Raw genomic sequence first — 16,890 nt, forward strand, 5'->3', positions numbered from 1 at the left:
TCTTTCTTGCTACCTATTTTTTCTTATGTTGCTATTTTCTAATTTTACTGTTGAAATCCCAATTGATTCTACACCATAAATGTTTTAAGATTATTTATAGTGATGTTTAGAGCGTGGCACTTGTTACTTTGCATGCTCATTATAAGTATTTTGTAATCTTTATTGATGATTTCAGTCATCTCACTTATATATTTTTTGCACTCTAAAAGTGAAGTCAATACAATTCTTTATGGACTTTTATAGCTTACATTGAGACGCGGTTCTCTTCTAATATTTGAATTTTAAGGTCCGAAAGTGGGAGGGGATATATGTCGTATCAGTCTTAAAACTTTCTTACAACAAAATGGTATTCTTTCTCAATGCTCTTGCCCATATACTTAGCAGAATGGAGTGGCAGAAAGAAAGAATTATCATTTATTGGATGTTGTCATAGTTGTGCTCTTGGAATATTCAATTCCGCCCAAAGTTTAGGTCGAAGCTCTCTCCACGTGTATATCTGATCAATCTACTTCCTGCTCAGCATTTCGATTTTAACTCACCTTATTTCCACTTGTACATTACATATCCTGACTATGACGTTGCATATTTTTTATTGTTTTGCTTTATCCATTTGCCTCTCCATTAACGTCATAAGCTTAGTGCTCGATCCGCATGGTGGGCTTCAAGCTCTTCAGGAGAATCAGACATGGGATATGTGTAAATGGGTCTATTTTGTTAAGTTTCGCACTGATGGATCACTGGAGCCCTATAAAGTTCGGTTGATGGCTCTTTGGAATCGTCAAGAATATGAGGTGGATTATGAAGAGACTTTTGCTCTTGTTGCCAAAATAATGACAATTCGGACTGTTCTGGCTTAGCTTCCTTCAGGGAATGGTCAAGAATGCTTTCCAACATGATGGCCTTAAGGAAGATATTTATATGACACCCCTTGCGGGTCTCTTTTTGTTGCCATCTTTTGATGTGTGTAAAATAAAGTATTTGCTTAATGAATTAAAGTAGCTTCTCATGTTTGGTTTGATAAGTTCGTTATACTCTCTTGGATTACTCATTTAGGGCAAATATGATTTGTCTGTCTTCATCTCTGCTACCAAAGCGGGTACTTTACTTCTTTTGGTCTATGTTGTTGATATTGTTATTATCGGGATTTACTCTGGATTGATAACTTAAAAACCAACTAAAGGATTCTTTCCATAAGGATTTGGGTCCCTTGCAGTATTTCTTAGGTCTTGAGGCGCTTTCTAGTTTAGTCGGAACTTACCTACATTAGCATAAGTATATGGAGGAGTTGATTACTTTAGTTGGATTTCAAGATTGTCGTTTGGTTGTGATTACGCCCAAAATATAACGTGGTAGTTGTAATACAGTTTTGGGGTATCGTATCCACAGAGAGATGGAAAAATTATTCAAAGGATCATAAGTTAGGGTTTTTATCATGATTTGTGTAAAAACAATTTATCAATTTGAATGAATTGTAAATATCAATGTGTGAAATAATGAAGCATCGAAATTCCTTCGATTGGTTCGGATCAATCAACGTCAATTACGCAATCATGTACTCAATTAAAGATATTTGTCCTAATACTTTAATTGGAAAATATATCATTAAAGCCCAATTTAACTTTATGGTAATTCTAAAATCCAGATTTCCTAGAACACATTCCCACTCTAATCTATTAAAATTAGATAAAAAAACAATTATATACATGAGACATTTAATGATAAAGAATCACACCAATAAGATTGCATGAAATTAAAATTCAATGAATAATTTAATTCCACAATAGATAAAACATGATTAAATCTATGAGAAATCTAATAAACGTTAAACCAATCTCACAATAATGCTTGGAATTAAAATTCAATAATTATTTTGATTAATCAATAGAAGTTTGACTGAATCCATAATAAATCTAATAAGAATTGAATTAATCTCAAAACAATCTCATGAAAATAGGAAATCTAAACCTTAAAATCATTTAACAATGAAAATTAGAATTACATGTGTAAAAGGACGTTAAAATCACCAATACCAATCGAGTTCCTTTGTGGCTTCACCAAATCCCTTAGTTCCTCATAGTGTTCTTGAGCCAAAAATCAAAGAAAACTATGCTTAGAGGAGAAGAATGGCGTTCTCCCTTGAATTAGGGCTTAAAAATGTGTGAAAACCACATTTCCATAACTGATTGCATCAAATTAGAACACTGAAGATTCGGGTACCAGAATAAACCATGCGTACGCACAGTAGACTTGTTTAGACCTCAGTAGTTGATTTTTGGAATCACGCGTACGCAAGGCCTACAGGCCTATGCGTACGCATAGTACAAATTTTTCTCTGCCAGAATGCTTTTAGTATTTTGGCCATAACTTTATCTCCTAATGTCTGATTGAAATGATTCAAGTTGAGCTGGAAAGTTAACTCAAAGGGCTACAACTTTTATTCAGATGTCATCTTCCAATTCGATCGCCTGATATGTCAAAAATGGGTCCCAATATGAGGCTGAAAATTGGTGCTCAACTTTTTTCGATTGGAAATTTATGTGTGATCAAATTTTGACGATATTTCATCCCTTTGACTTCTTCTCATCCATTTGACTTCTTAACTTTTTTCGATTGGGAATTAATGCACACTTGTCACACTACCATGTCACATAGTAAAAAAGACACATATAAACACATAATTTCACATATATTAGTCTATTGTACTATAGTTGAAAAGAATCAATATTTACCTTTTTCTTGACTTTCTTGATCAATATTTACATAAATAAGTTAATCCCTACATTAATCATAAGGGTAATTAGCACAAAACGTCCCTACTTTTTAACGTTCGTGCAAAACATCCCTGTCTTTCATTTTTTTTGCATTTGCCCCATTTCCACCTTTCATTGTGGAAAAAGTTCATCTTCACCAATTTTTAATGTAAAATGACTGATCTACCCTCTTGTTTAAATAAAACAGAAAAATAAAGAAAAGAAAAATAAAGCGTAAATTACAATCATACTCTCAAACTTTTTTGAAAGTGCAAATTAGTCCAAAAGCTTTATTAAAACGTTAAGAATGAAAAAAAATTCAAAGGAAATGATACCAAGTTGGCGAAAATTTAAAAAAAAAAAAAAATTCAAAGAAAATTTGTGGATTTTTTCCCTAGTAACTGTGGCATTCCCACTTGCCCATCTATTTTTTTTCACCATTTCTTGATGAAATTTATCTCTATGCCATCACCGCCTCCACCCCTTCTGATGCAGGATAAATAAGAAAACAGCAAGAAAGAGGGGAGAACCAGAGAATGGGGTGAAAATCGGAGAAGCAACAGAAATTCAAGGAGAGACGGAAAGGGAAAGGGAGGAAGAGCCGAAAATTAATCTCAATTCATCATAATCACCAAATTGTCTGAATTACACAACGAATCTAATATAAATAGTAAAATAAAATCCTAAAGAGGGGGCTTGGGCCAAACCTATTGTATAAGTCCAACAACATAACTAAGAATTCAAAACAAAAATAAAGTTCAACTAGAAATAAATAAATAAAAATGGATGTCTTCATCAAGTCTCTCGAGGTGCAAGAAAAACTTGACCTTGACGAGGTGATAGATCACAAGAGGCGGTGGTTAATTTGATACCCAAAATGCTTTAAGTCAAGCCACGGCGGATGATCTCTGATGAACTAAATATCAGAAATCAACAAATGATGACAATGCCATTTGCAAATTATCCTCAAGCATATGATCTAACTAAGATGAACTGGGCAAAGGAAGATCTTGCTAACTCCTATAAAGTTCCAATGAATCTAGATCACGATGTTTAAGTCTCTTTCTTGGAATCCATGTACCATCAGAATCAAGTCGATCCACCAACGAACAAGAAAGTACTGAACCTCTCTATCATTGGTCAACACAATTTGATCATCTAAAATAACATCAATCTTTTCTTTGTGTACTGTGATAGGTGGTATTGGAGTAGACATAGCCAAAGATTCAGTATAGGAATTCCCATGTGGTATAAAATGATCATCAGAGGGTAAAATAGCGTTTGTAAGCCACGAAGTCCTTAACAGTTTAAATAGAGTGGTGGCCAAAGTGTTATAAAAGATCAATGACACGTGTATTTGAACCAACATGCTTTAAAATTTCATAAAGACCAATACTACAGTTTGCAATATAACATAATCCTCAATATTAAATTCAAAATTTCGTTTATACAAATTAGCTTAAAGTTCATATGATACATTGCTTGCTTCAAGTCTTTTATTGATCTCAATATGCAAGTCATGAAGATGTACAAATGCTTCGGCTAATATCGACACACTAGTTGCGAGGACATGGGAATAAGGTCTAACAGTCGTCTAGACTTGTAACCATGAATAACTTCCAATGAATTTAGACCTAGTGACCGATTCACAGAATTTTTATATGCAATTTGAACAGTTGGGAAGATTAAATCCCCATTCCCAAGATTTTCTTTGAAAAGGGCATGATGACAAAAATCATCAATACCATTGGGTTGGATAAGAGTATAACGCACAACATTTGACTAAGAGGTATTTAGAACAAGGGGCGCAATACCTAGATTCAAAGGAAAAGTTTGAATACAATCTAAGGGGGTGTTCTCACTATCATCCAAGTCATCTAATTCTTCAAGTTTAGGTTCATAGATTTGATCTTCTAATAGCTCATCTCTTATATTTTTTTGTTCTTCAATGACTAAGGTTCAGTTAGGACATTCAAGAGATGTGGCCAAAATCTTTAGAGTTGAAGCACTGCAAGTGAGAAGAAGCCCTTGAAATTTCAGAAATTTTACCCTTATTTTCCGACACAGGAAGAACATTAGATGGGAAAGGTCTTTTGATAGATTTAAGAGGCAGCGATGACGAGATTGGTGGACGATGGTGATCACGATTTTCACATGGAGTACTAATAAGTAACTTGTAATCTCAGGCTGAAGAGTAAGCGTGATCAAAAGTAGTGACGCCTCGAAAGAAAAGCTCACGCTTAAGTTCATCTCTTAGACCTTGTATAAACCTACTCAAAGTCAGGGTCTCATCCTCAACGACATGGAATTTCATACGAAATTCCTCAAATTGAGCCATGTACTTAGTTACTAGCCGATTCCCTTTTGTAAAGGTGTTCCATTGGGTAAGAATTTCATGATCTAAGCAACCATCGGAAGTAGTTTAATCTCTCTAAAGAATGCTCCTTATGACGAGGAAGAGAATGAGTACCATTACGACCATGTCCTCGTTCTCACTCATGAACTTGATCCCTATCCCTACGTTCGTGTTGAAAATATTTTTGATCATCTTGTCGACGGTGATATTGTTTATTGTGGGACACTTCAGAACTATTAACACCAGTCGAATGAGGGATTTTGCTTACAGTTGTTCAGACTAGCAGCTAGATCTCTGCTCTTTTCACAAGTAACAGCCATCTTAGTTTGGATAACTGCTAATTGAGTTTGTAAGTATTGTTGGCTAGTGGCAAGCTAATTGTCTAGAGTGTATCAAATTGTGAAGGGTCCATGTTTAGGTACTGAAACTAGAAGTGTCAAGACGACCAGTCGACCACTACGCATGCATTGTATTAGCAGCTAAACAATGTGCAATAGAGAGATCAATGAACAGTGTAAGTGCAAGCAATGGAAATAACAACTTGAACATTTTTTTTAATTTTAAATTTTGTGATTAAATAAATCCAAATACGGCAAGCTAATACTGTTGGTATATATAAAATAGCAAAGCAAGGGGTCAAACACTAGTCAAATTCCCCAATCACGTTGATAAGTGGGAAACAATGGGAAGTCAATTCGTTCAATAATTCCAATCAAGTGGGGTTTAAGGCTAAAATTATCAGGGTAACAGTAACACAAAGATTTTAGTTGATGCAATCTTAAAATGAAGCAGTTGTATAAACCATCAATCGAGAACAAGGACTCCATGCTGTTTAGGTGCAGAATTGCGATGTGTGGGCCCCAGGAATGCTTGTTTCCTTTCTTTCGTGTCGAATGTTTTCAGCTCTTGAAATCATTCCAATTGTACCCTGAAAAGTAGCAGTGCAGTGATTTTGGTGATGAATGTTCCTTTGGTGCGGTGATGGTGTGAGTAGGCAAGTTGGACCGGATGATAAGTAGGTGTCGACGATGGAAATGTGATTGTCAGCGGTAACAACGACAGGAGTGCAGACGGCGACTGATACAGATGACTAGGTTGGCGGTAGGTATTGAGGTAGACAACGAAGATTTGTAGCTCTTGGCAGTGAATTGTACTTTGCTGCGTATATAATTTTGGGGAACTTGCGATTGGCCCACTAGTAGTGCAAGAAATGTGGTGACTGTGGCTTTTATATGGTTGAGATGGTCGGGAAATAAATGTGTGATTCAAGGAACGGTGGTAATGACTGATGATTTTGTGGTTGGTGGGATTTTAAAAGTCGGGGGCGAGTTTGGTGACTATGGGTGTGGTGAAGGTGGTCGGTGGTGGAGTGGCAGCTGTGTTGTAGGAAACGGAGGTGCTTGGGTCGGAAGAATGGGTAATGGCAGCAATGGTGTTGATTGGATGAGTCGATGGATGGTGTGGCGCGATTTGATGTAGAATAGGTTGAAGAAGATGAAAGAATTGGGCTGGATTGTGACTTGTGTGGGTAATAGGCAATGTGGGCTAGGCTAATGTTGTATGTATTTGGGCTTGGAAGTGAAGCTGGACTGGCTTGAAGGTGCTAAAAGAATGGGGTCGAGTTGGTGTATCGGTTAATTAGGAGTTGTTGGGCTGTGTTTGTTTGGATTTGAATTATGTGTTTAATGGTTTGGGATGTTTAGGCCGAGCGTGAGATTGGGCTTTGTAGGAATTGGAATGGGACCGTGAGGAATTAGGTTGTTGAGGATAGATACTGATTTTTTAAGAATATGTTGGTTTATGTGGGTTTAATGGGTTGTAGGTGATGGGCTTGGTTTTGTATGTAGGCTGACTAGAATTAGGAAAGAGTGATTAGGGTTAGACTCTGTGGAACAGCACTAGTTTGTCTAGCAATCGCAACATCAAAGAAATTTTTTTTTCCCTAGAAACTGATGAAAGATTAAGCTGAAATTTTCGGGCGTAAATAGTACCCATGAACAATACGATGAACAGTAATACTTTTTTTTTTTTTAAGAAACTAATGAAAGACTAAACTGAAATTTTTGGCGTGAATAGTACTCATGAACAATATCCGCAAACACTATTTTTTTTCACAAAGAAAGAAAATTGAAGAAGAAAATACCTCAATCTCTTTTCGTTTGTGTTGTTCTGAGAGGAAGAAATTTTGGATTGCAGGAGAGAAATTACCCATTTTTCGGCTCTGATACCAAATTTGATGTAGGATAAATAAGAAAACAGCAAGAAAGAGGGAGAACTAAAGAGAATGAGAGGAGAAATCGAAGAAGAAGCAGAAATTCGGGGGGAGAGAGGAAGGAGGGCCCAAAACCAATTTCAATTCATCGTATCATCAAACTGTCTGAATTACACAGCGAATCTAATATAAATAGTAAAACCAAACCCTAGAGAGATTAGGCTTGGGCCAAACCTATTGTACAAGTCCAACAACATAAATAAGAATCCAAAACAAAAATAAAGTCCAACTAGAAATAAATAAATAAAAATAGATGTCCTCATCACCTTTTATTTTCATTCTCAAGCACTGTTGTAATATGATTTCATTCTGGTTTTGCCTCAGTCATTCGCCCTCCTAGCCTTAACCCCTAAAGTTTTCAGATCCATATTGTTTTTATGTTTATAAGCTAATCAACTGAAATAATTCTAGGAACTTGTCTAGCTTAAACTTTGAATCATATTGCGGGGGAATATTGAATTATTTGAGGAATTTGAGTGACTCTATGCTGACTACTGCACAATCATTACAGTTGGATAATGAGAAGGGGGAGTAAGTGAAAGCTTCAGGGAAGAAATCGACCCTCTTGGTGCATGCCTCTCAGTGCTGTGTTCGGCAATTGGCTCCAAGTCAACGATGATTTGAACCATCGAAATCTTACCAAATACGCCAAGAATTTCGATGACTTATTCTTGCTCAGATTGGGTCAACGTAATCTCATCGTGGTTTCATCGCCAGACCATGCAAAGGATGTCTTGCACACACGGGGAGTTCAGTTCATGCACAAGGAACATTGTTTTCGACATTTTCACGTGTAAAGGAGGCCAAGACATGGTGTCCACCGTTTATGACGAGCATTGGCACAAGATGCGGCAGATCATGACGGTGTTGTTTTTCACCAACAAGTTTGTGCAACAATACTGACAAGGGTAGGAGGCCGAAGTGGTGGCTGTGATCGAGGATGTGAAGAAGAACCCTGAACAACCACATTTTCAATGTTTTAATAATAAGGCTTTTGGATTAATTTGCAATTTTTTTAAAAGTTCGGGAGTATGATTGTAATTTGCGCTTTATTTTTCTTTTCTTTTCTTCTTCTATTTTATTTAAACAAGAGGGTAGATCGGTCATTTTACATTAAAAATTGGTAAAAAGGACATTTTTCGCAATGAAATGTGGAAATAGGGGTAAAAATGCCAAAAAATGAAAGGGAAGAACGTTTTGCACAATGACATTGAAAGATAGGGATATTTTGTGCTGATTACCCTTAATCATAACTTATCATATCCCAATTACTAAACCTATATAATTGACTTAATAAAATGCCTTTAGTAATAATATTAATAATTACACTAGTTTACTACCAATAAATAATAATAATAATAATAATAATAATGAAATTCTCGTTATTATTATAAAAGAATTTCCGTAATTTTTATAATAAAATAGTACACTTAAAAATTAAGTTAGCCAATACACTACCATATTATTTTCCATTTCATGTTTGATCCATTTTTCATTTCATCTAACACACAAGTGTGTGTGTGTGTATCGTGAAGACGAGATAGAGTTAGCCATTGAAATTTGACTTCCGGTGTTGCCCAGTTTGAGGGGCGGAATGCTAAAAAACTAGGGCTACAGCACATTGACTTTGAAGTATGGAGGGCCTCCTTTCTTGTGGTACGGTACTCCACCTTGCGGGGTTATATCCCATACGAAGAAGACCAAATGGGTTGGGGCTATATTCAATGTCTTATCCATTCCATATTCTTTTTTACTAAATTTCCAACATACCTTACCCTTGACACTGCATTTTAACCTTTTACTTTACATCTAAATAATTTAAGTTTTAAGCCTCAAGTGCTAATTGTTTTCTCCAATTGAATTTACCATGATACATACATTAGTGGCCCAATTTCCATGACCGATATTAAGATGATATTAACAAACTAATACCTAATCATTTTCTATCCCTACTCCCTTTCTTCTTTAATTACTTCAGACCATTTTTCTCCATTCCATCTTTTCCCCAAATTTCTTTTACACAATCTTTGATAATGCAAGCTGAGTTAACTAAACTATTATTTCTTGAAATGACTTATAGATTTTTAAAACTTTTAGAGTAAAGAATTTAAAATAGAGAAATTATAATTCACCATCCTTGATTTAATTAATTAAATTTAACTCTAATTTTATCTTCCTTCAATTATTAAAGAACCTTAAAAGAAGAATTTTAATTCCTATACATAAACCAATTAAGTACTTAACACAAATATTTAATTAAATGATTATCTAAATAAATAAATAAATAACTAAACAATTAACTAAATAATTAACTTAAATAAAGAAAGAAAAATACAAACTTACCTGAAAAAAGGAGTGAAAGGGAGGCGTGTCCCACTTCCACATTCATCCCCTATGCAAAGTATTCCTAACAGGAAGATCATTCAGCCAAACTTTGTCATCAAAGTAACATTTGTCTCAAATGATTTTTGCCCCATCACTTTGAACTTACCATCTATTATGTAACATATCTGTAACCTAACTCTGGCTTGGTAACTACTTATATTCTAGCTTTTAAACCTGGTAAAAACAGAAAGACTAAGGGTTCCAGCTGCAGTGGGCTTTTGTATGAACTGTAACTTTATTTTTTCTTTAGGTGTTCTCAAGGAAATCTACATCCATATAGAGATGAAATTGTTTGAGAGAAAGAAAATGGATCATAGCAACAAAATTGCCTAGTAAACTTCCCATTTTCACGAAGGTATTGCAATTTTGGCAATGAAATCAGGGAGCAAAGTCAATATGACTAAAAGCCTGAGGAGACTATATTTACTGCTTCAATTTGGCGATTGCAAATCTGGTCAAAATTTGACTCCTAAAATATCTCTGGAAAAACATGACGTAAGTCAAATTAAATAGAAATTAAATTGATTGAGTGCTTTTAACTTTTAGGAACATATCAGTGGTGATTCTGCCTTGTGATACTTTGGCATAATGCTGATGTATGTTATTGCTGGCATCAAATCACAAGATAATTTATGTTATAATTACTTTGTGTTTTTTTTTTTTTTCCCTTTCTTAGGAAGGGTTATTTTTTCTTTTCTTAATATTTTAGACGTAGTTCTGGATCACTAGAATAACATTTTCTTCCATTGGCTAATTATGACCCTTCTACAGGCTTGCTGCAAATTGGCCACCAACCATGCAAATAGTTCGGTTGATATCCGAGGACCACATGAATAACAAGTAAATTCCGCTTATTGGATATACTAACTTTTTAAAAAAATCGTTTTCTCTTGTATTATACTAACCTAAATTGTCAACTTGTCTTGATAATGATAGGCAGTATGTTGGAAAGGCTGATTTTCTAGTTTTTCGTGCAATGAATCAGCATGGGTTTCTAGGGCAGCTGCAAGAAAAGAAGCTTGTAAGTTTTCTCAATGCTGACCGTGATTACTTGATATGACTTGTTAAAAGCTTGATGAGGATAATGATAAGAAGCACGATATGAATCCCTCTCAAATGTAGTAGTTTTGTTAAAGAAATTGAAGAAAAAATTCCATGAGATGAAAGCCTTATGCACTTGAATTCTTTGAATCTCATTTTTTCTCTGTATAAAAAGTAATTTATGTGGTTGTTGGACATGAAGAACTACTTAACTATATCCGCCTGATATTCTCGAACAATGCTATTTGCTGTCCATATGATCATGTAAGTCCAACTCTCACTTTGGATATACATCTTGGAGCTGTTAGGCTCTGATGTCTATGAAATCTGGATTTCTACTTTTATGCTGAAACATATGTATGAAAGCTGGATTGAGTAGGATCGACTAGCAAGTACATTTATGTTTAAGAAATTCAAGTATGGGTGATTGTGTGGGTTCGTATTGTCTTTCTGGCATCCTTTGTTCCAAGCTGTTGGTTATTTCCGAGCATTTCTCTCAAAGATTTACTGCATGGAGTAAGCTGGCTTTGGTTTATGGTTTCTTTGATTTAGTTGTTTCTTTTTCCATTTCAGTAGAGGTCCATTACCTTATCTCCAGAATTCTTAAAAAATTTAATCAAGCTAATTTATTTTAAGGCAATCATTTTCTTCTTTGGGGTTGATGGAAAAGTCTACCCTCTTTCATGTCTCGTTGGGATTCAGGAAGGAGATTTTACTTTGATAACTATAATTGGTCTGTGGGAGAACGGCGCTTTGTGAATTATCCATCACTCAGATCCTTGATAAAAGATTAAATTATTCTTGGCCCTCTTTATGCATCCTACAATTTATTTGAAAGCAAGTCAATTTTTTTTATTGCTTCCAGGCAAATCTTGTTTAACTTCTACCCGGTCTAGAAAGCCAAAAAAACTGCCTTAGTACTGTAACTCTTGCTTGTTCTGTATTTTAGTTGAGACTGTCAGCAGGCTTTTGGCACCTCCAGCTCTCAAGAAGACCATTGAACTGACTGTGAACTTCTCTGTCGTGAACTCACCATCCCTTCCATTACTTCAATTACTACCTTCATACTTTTTACAAATTTAGTTAAGATTGTGAAAAGAAATTGCCTGTTAAGTGAAAGAGTTGCCCACATGCAGAAGAGCATATTGACTGAAGCATTCCCTTGTTTCATCTCGGACTAAGCAGGTCCTATCTCCAGAATTTCTGGAGATTAAGCTTCTGCAGTATTCTTCATTTCAAATAACAAAATCTGGGCAAAATAGTTATGCAACCATGCATTATAGTGCTTGCTTTGTACCAAAAGAGAGACCTGATGATTATCCTTGTATAGTCAAAGTTTTATACTGAAAGTTCGGGATTCATACATCAATGCAACGAGCTGTTGCCTTCTGAATGAATTCTCAAACCTATTTGGTATTCGAGAAGGGATGTCGGCTCTTAATTTGTACGGAAGTAATCCTTGGTGAAACTAGGAAGAAACTTTGACAATTGTGTATAGCATCTTCAATGTATGGAAAGAAAATTATTTCCTGAATCTTGAGGAAAGAAATCACTTGGTGATGGTGATTTCATACCAGAACTACAGAATTCTCCTTTATCTTGTTTACCCTCTTCCCTCCCACAACAAATTGGATGGAACCTGGTGAAAAGGAAGTGATCCCGTTGTCGAGGCTCTTATAAAATGTGTTTGTTTTTCTTCAAACTCCCTTTTGGACCTTCCTTCGCGTCTTCACTCACCTGTATTGTTCTTAGCATCCCATGAGTCATTGTAGTCCTCCTTTTTGCATCAAAGCGGACGCTCAAGGAGCTCACTAAATGTGGCTACAAGCACCAAAAATTCCAGGATGGGATTAAGAGAGATGACAATGGAGATAGTCAACCAAATCATTTGAGTCTTTTTTTAAATCAAAACTTTCGTGGTGGTGTTTTTTATTAAAAATGGAAATAATAGCAGAAAACAACTTTAGATGCAGGGTTAGACCTAACCTTCTGCAAGTGAGAAGTAAAATGCCGATTAACATACTATGAGACTTATCCCACCAACATGTGAAGTGCATGATAAAATAAAGGACCTTCCATGTGTCTTTTGCACGTTGTGGTGTAGCTGAAGTTGTAGGCGTCATCTTGTGAACTATATTCATAGTTTGTATGTACTCTATCTAACATGGCCGCTATATCTTTATCATCACGTGGCTCGTGGGAAATGTCATGTTGATGTAGAGATCACTCACAATGATATCTCGAGTCTGTTTCTGACATTCAGAACTTACTTGATTGAAGGAGATTTTTCTGGACTTCGAGAAGTAACTGAGGTCCTCGAAACAGTGGACGAAGACTTTCACCGCTTCTCTCAATTTCAGACCCACTTGCAGTAGGTGTTTCTTAAAGTGATCAATGAGTCCTTGTTTAAGAGACTCATAATCCGTGCCACCCAGTGCCGGCTCTAACTATAGGTGGGGTAAGCGATCGCCTATGGCCCTACTTCGGTGAGGGCCCAAAAAAATTATTATCTTTTATTTTACATGTATTTTTATTTATATATATATAGGGTCCCATATTTGAAATTGGTCTAAAACTCCTAAAATCTCAGGGCAGGCCTTGGTGCCACCAAACACGTATATTTGTTTTCATTTGATTCCTCCGACTTTTCAGCAGTTCTTAGATCAGCCAAATTGGTCCCCCATTTTTCGCATTTTGCTAATTGTCCTTTGGTCGCGGTCAGACTTGTACAAACAAGCTCTAATGGATCCTTGAGATTCAAATCAACCAAATCATTCGAGTCTGCTGATTCAGAATAACAAACAAAATTGTGAACTTCTTGCTTTAACAGCTTGAATACAAGGAAATCATGTGGAATACTCATTGCACAGTCAACTAACAACAGCAAAAGTTTTGAAGATGGATGTCATCAACTCCTCTTACTAGGGTGAGGCTAGGTTCAGAATGAATGCGAAAGGGCTATATCATAGTCAAGAGTGGATAGCACACCATCTCAATTTTTTCTACTTATTTCCTTTTAACTTTTCTTGATGTAGTATGTCCGTATTCCAATACTGTGATATTGATAGCCTGACACAAATTCCTCATTTTATTTGTTTGGAAATTTTCAGTGTGCAGTTATACAGTTACCATTGCAGACATTGTTGATCTCAGTTTCTGATAAGGCTTGTCGTTTGATTGGAAAGCTTTTCCCCGGTGTAATGCAGTTGCAGTAGCAAATGCCGCAGGTACAGCAGCAGCAGCAGACGTCGCCGTAGCTACAGCAGCAGCAGCAGAATGTCCAGCAACCAATGGTTGGTACAGGTATGAATCAATCTTATATTCAAGGTGGGGGACGATCACAGCTATTATCTCAGGGACAAGTTTCATCACAAGGGCAATCGAGCTTGGCTGGAGGAACCCTTATGAATTGACAAGTCTGTATAGTGAGTATTGATTGATTTGTTTCTGCAGAACCTTATTAGTCTGTTTAAATATTTCCAAAATCTCTGTTCTTGATTTTCTATGTACAATCTTGTGGCAATTATACTTATCAAAAAGATTGTTTAATTTAATCCAGGAGTTTCTAACACGAGTTTATGGATCTTTCATGGATAAACGTTAAAATCCTAGCAGCTAGAATAAGGACTCGATGGTCTCGAGTATAAAAGCTAGTTATTTACAGTTAACTGTGAAGTCGATGTTATCGAGCGGCACCAATGTAAGTATATTATAACAGTGACTATACCTAATAAAATTGTTATGCAGATGTCACGGCAAAAATATCTATTAAAAAAAATAATATATATGTCTCCTTAAAACTTTGCTAATAAAATTCAATGAGGCAAAACTTGAGCGAAGGAAAAAAATTATAGCTACTCCCTTTGATTTCAGCAAATAAAAATCCTTGTATCGAGTTGTCTATGTATTGTACGTCAATGACTTCAATATCATAATTGTAATCATTAATATTCTCTTATTATAACCTCCAAGCAATAATAATTACATACAAGATATTTATCATTTAGTCAGTATGATGGTCCCTTGAAAAAATGATTTTGTTGCCTTTGGGATTCTCGTATTTATACCATATAAGAGTATTAGTTTAAGGTTAAATATATTGGAGGTTATGAACATTCATTACACAAAAATACGACTCATTAAAATTTTACTGGAAAAAATTGTGAGAGAAAATCATAACGAAGAAAAAATTGTGCATTATTTCTTTGAATATACTACAAAAATTGTCTCGTTAATAAGTCTGTCACTACAATCCAATGGGATAAAACTTTGGTCTAAGAAAAAAGAGTACAATGATTATTTACTCCCTTATGATAATATCACTTGATTTATATGCTTCACGTATATTAAATCCTTCACGGATAGTACTCGGACAAAATTCGTAAGCGTACAAGATCATTGACGAGTAATAGGTAATGAATATGTGCATCGTCCCATGAGAAATGAATGGTAATTATAGATGCTAATTACTAAAATTCGATCAATGTAATACAAAAGGGTTGTTGGTTTTGTTATCATCCTAATTAAACTGAGAATGGCGTTAAGATAGGGTTTTTTTTTTATCAAATAATGAGGTAAATGTATTAGATTTCATAATCCACATATTGACTTTTATTTTCTATTCTTAAAATTTAGTGATCTTCAAGTATTCACGACAATCCATTAATGTCTAATATTTTTTCCAAGATATATTAAACATATCCTAAGCACGATATGATCTTATTCCTAATCAAATCAAGCATTCAATCACACGATTGTACTTACCATAACTATTATTTATAATACCTATTGCCAATTTGTCAAATGTGCTATGTTCTAACATATTTTGAGTCTCTCGTCATTATAATAAACAACTAATTGTCTAAATATTGATCAAGCATCCAAACAATGAAATAAGTATACATGAGTGATCAAGAACACAAGAATTCACTAAACTAAAAAGTTTAGCGTAGCATTATTATATTAAAATTAAACAAAAAGATATGAAATAACTAGACATTCAATTTATGGCATGATTGTATAATATAAAGACAGGTTTGCATAGCTTATATTATGGATAATTGCTGATAATCAGCATTGTAATTAGCAATGCAATGGGCTAAGAGCCTCTATATATTCTGAAGAACTCTCCCAGTGAGGGGAATTGTTGGTCATTTGCATCAGGATCACCACCTCACGTTTTCTGTCCATGTGTTTTATTTATTTAATATACTTAGTCATGTTATGGTTCCAAGGAAATGGTTAATTTGTCATGTGCAGCAGTGCGTCATGGCTTGGTTTCAGGCCACTTTGTTAGTTTTTCATTTTCATATATATATATATATATATATATATGCATTATGAATGAATTGAATTTCCAATTTGTGTTCCCATATATCTTCCTCAGTTTTCTTACTTTTTGTTCAAGGACATCTCCTTTATCAAATTGTTCTTTTATCTTTAAACTCACAATTTGGTATCAGAGCCTTAATCTTGAGGGACCTGTGAGTTCATTTGAGTGTTCAAATGGAAGGTGAATCTAGATTTTCATCAATGGCTCCGCTAGTTTTCCATGGAGACAATTATCAAACGTGGGCAGTGCGTATGGAGACATAAAATTGTTCTTTTATCTTTAAACTCACAATTTGGTATCAGAGCCTTAATCTTGAGGGACCTGTGAGTTCATTTGAGTGTTCAAATGGAAGGTGAATCTAGATTTTCATCAATGGCTCCGCTAGTTTTCCATGGAGACAATTATCAAACGTGGGCAGTGCGTATGGAGACATAAAATTGTTCTTTTATCTTTAAACTCACAATTTGGTATCAGAGCCTTAATCTTGAGGGACCTGTGAGTTCATTTGAGTGTTCAAATGGAAGGTGAATCTAGATTTTCATCAATGGCTCCGCTAGTTTTCCATGGAGACAATTATCAAACGTGGGCAGTGCGTATGGAGACATAAAATTGTTCTTTTATCTTTAAACTCACAATTTGGTATCAGAGCCTTAATCTTGAGGGACCTGTGAGTTCATTTGAGTGTTCAAATGGAAGGTGAATCTAGATTTTCATCAATGGCTCCGCTAGTTTTCCATGGAGACAATTATCAAAC

At 35.2% G+C, this 16,890-nt stretch overlaps 1 protein-coding gene across 2 annotated transcripts in view; it reads left to right on the forward strand.

Annotated features, from left to right (window-relative positions):
- The window catches only part of LOC111387168 (mediator of RNA polymerase II transcription subunit 25-like), a 29,773-nt gene extending 15,400 nt beyond the window's left edge, over positions 1-14,373 (forward strand). The window contains exons 11-13 of one of the 2 annotated variants that reach the window (XM_023011706.1): positions 10,535-10,603; positions 10,700-10,784; positions 13,085-13,257. In XM_023011706.1, the coding sequence (XP_022867474.1) occupies positions 10,535-10,603; positions 10,700-10,784; positions 13,085-13,111 (181 nt within the window). In that variant the 3' untranslated portion in view covers positions 13,112-13,257. Of the gene's footprint in view, positions 1-10,534; positions 10,604-10,699; positions 10,785-13,084; positions 13,258-13,914 lie in introns of those variants that run through there. The other variant, XM_023011705.1, reaches the window with a different exon arrangement.
- Positions 14,374-16,890: the final 2,517 nt, after the last annotated feature.

This window comes from Olea europaea, unplaced genomic scaffold, assembly GCF_002742605.1.
Source record: "Olea europaea var. sylvestris unplaced genomic scaffold, O_europaea_v1 scaffold393, whole genome shotgun sequence".
Lineage (NCBI taxonomy): Eukaryota > Viridiplantae > Streptophyta > Magnoliopsida > Lamiales > Oleaceae > Olea > Olea europaea.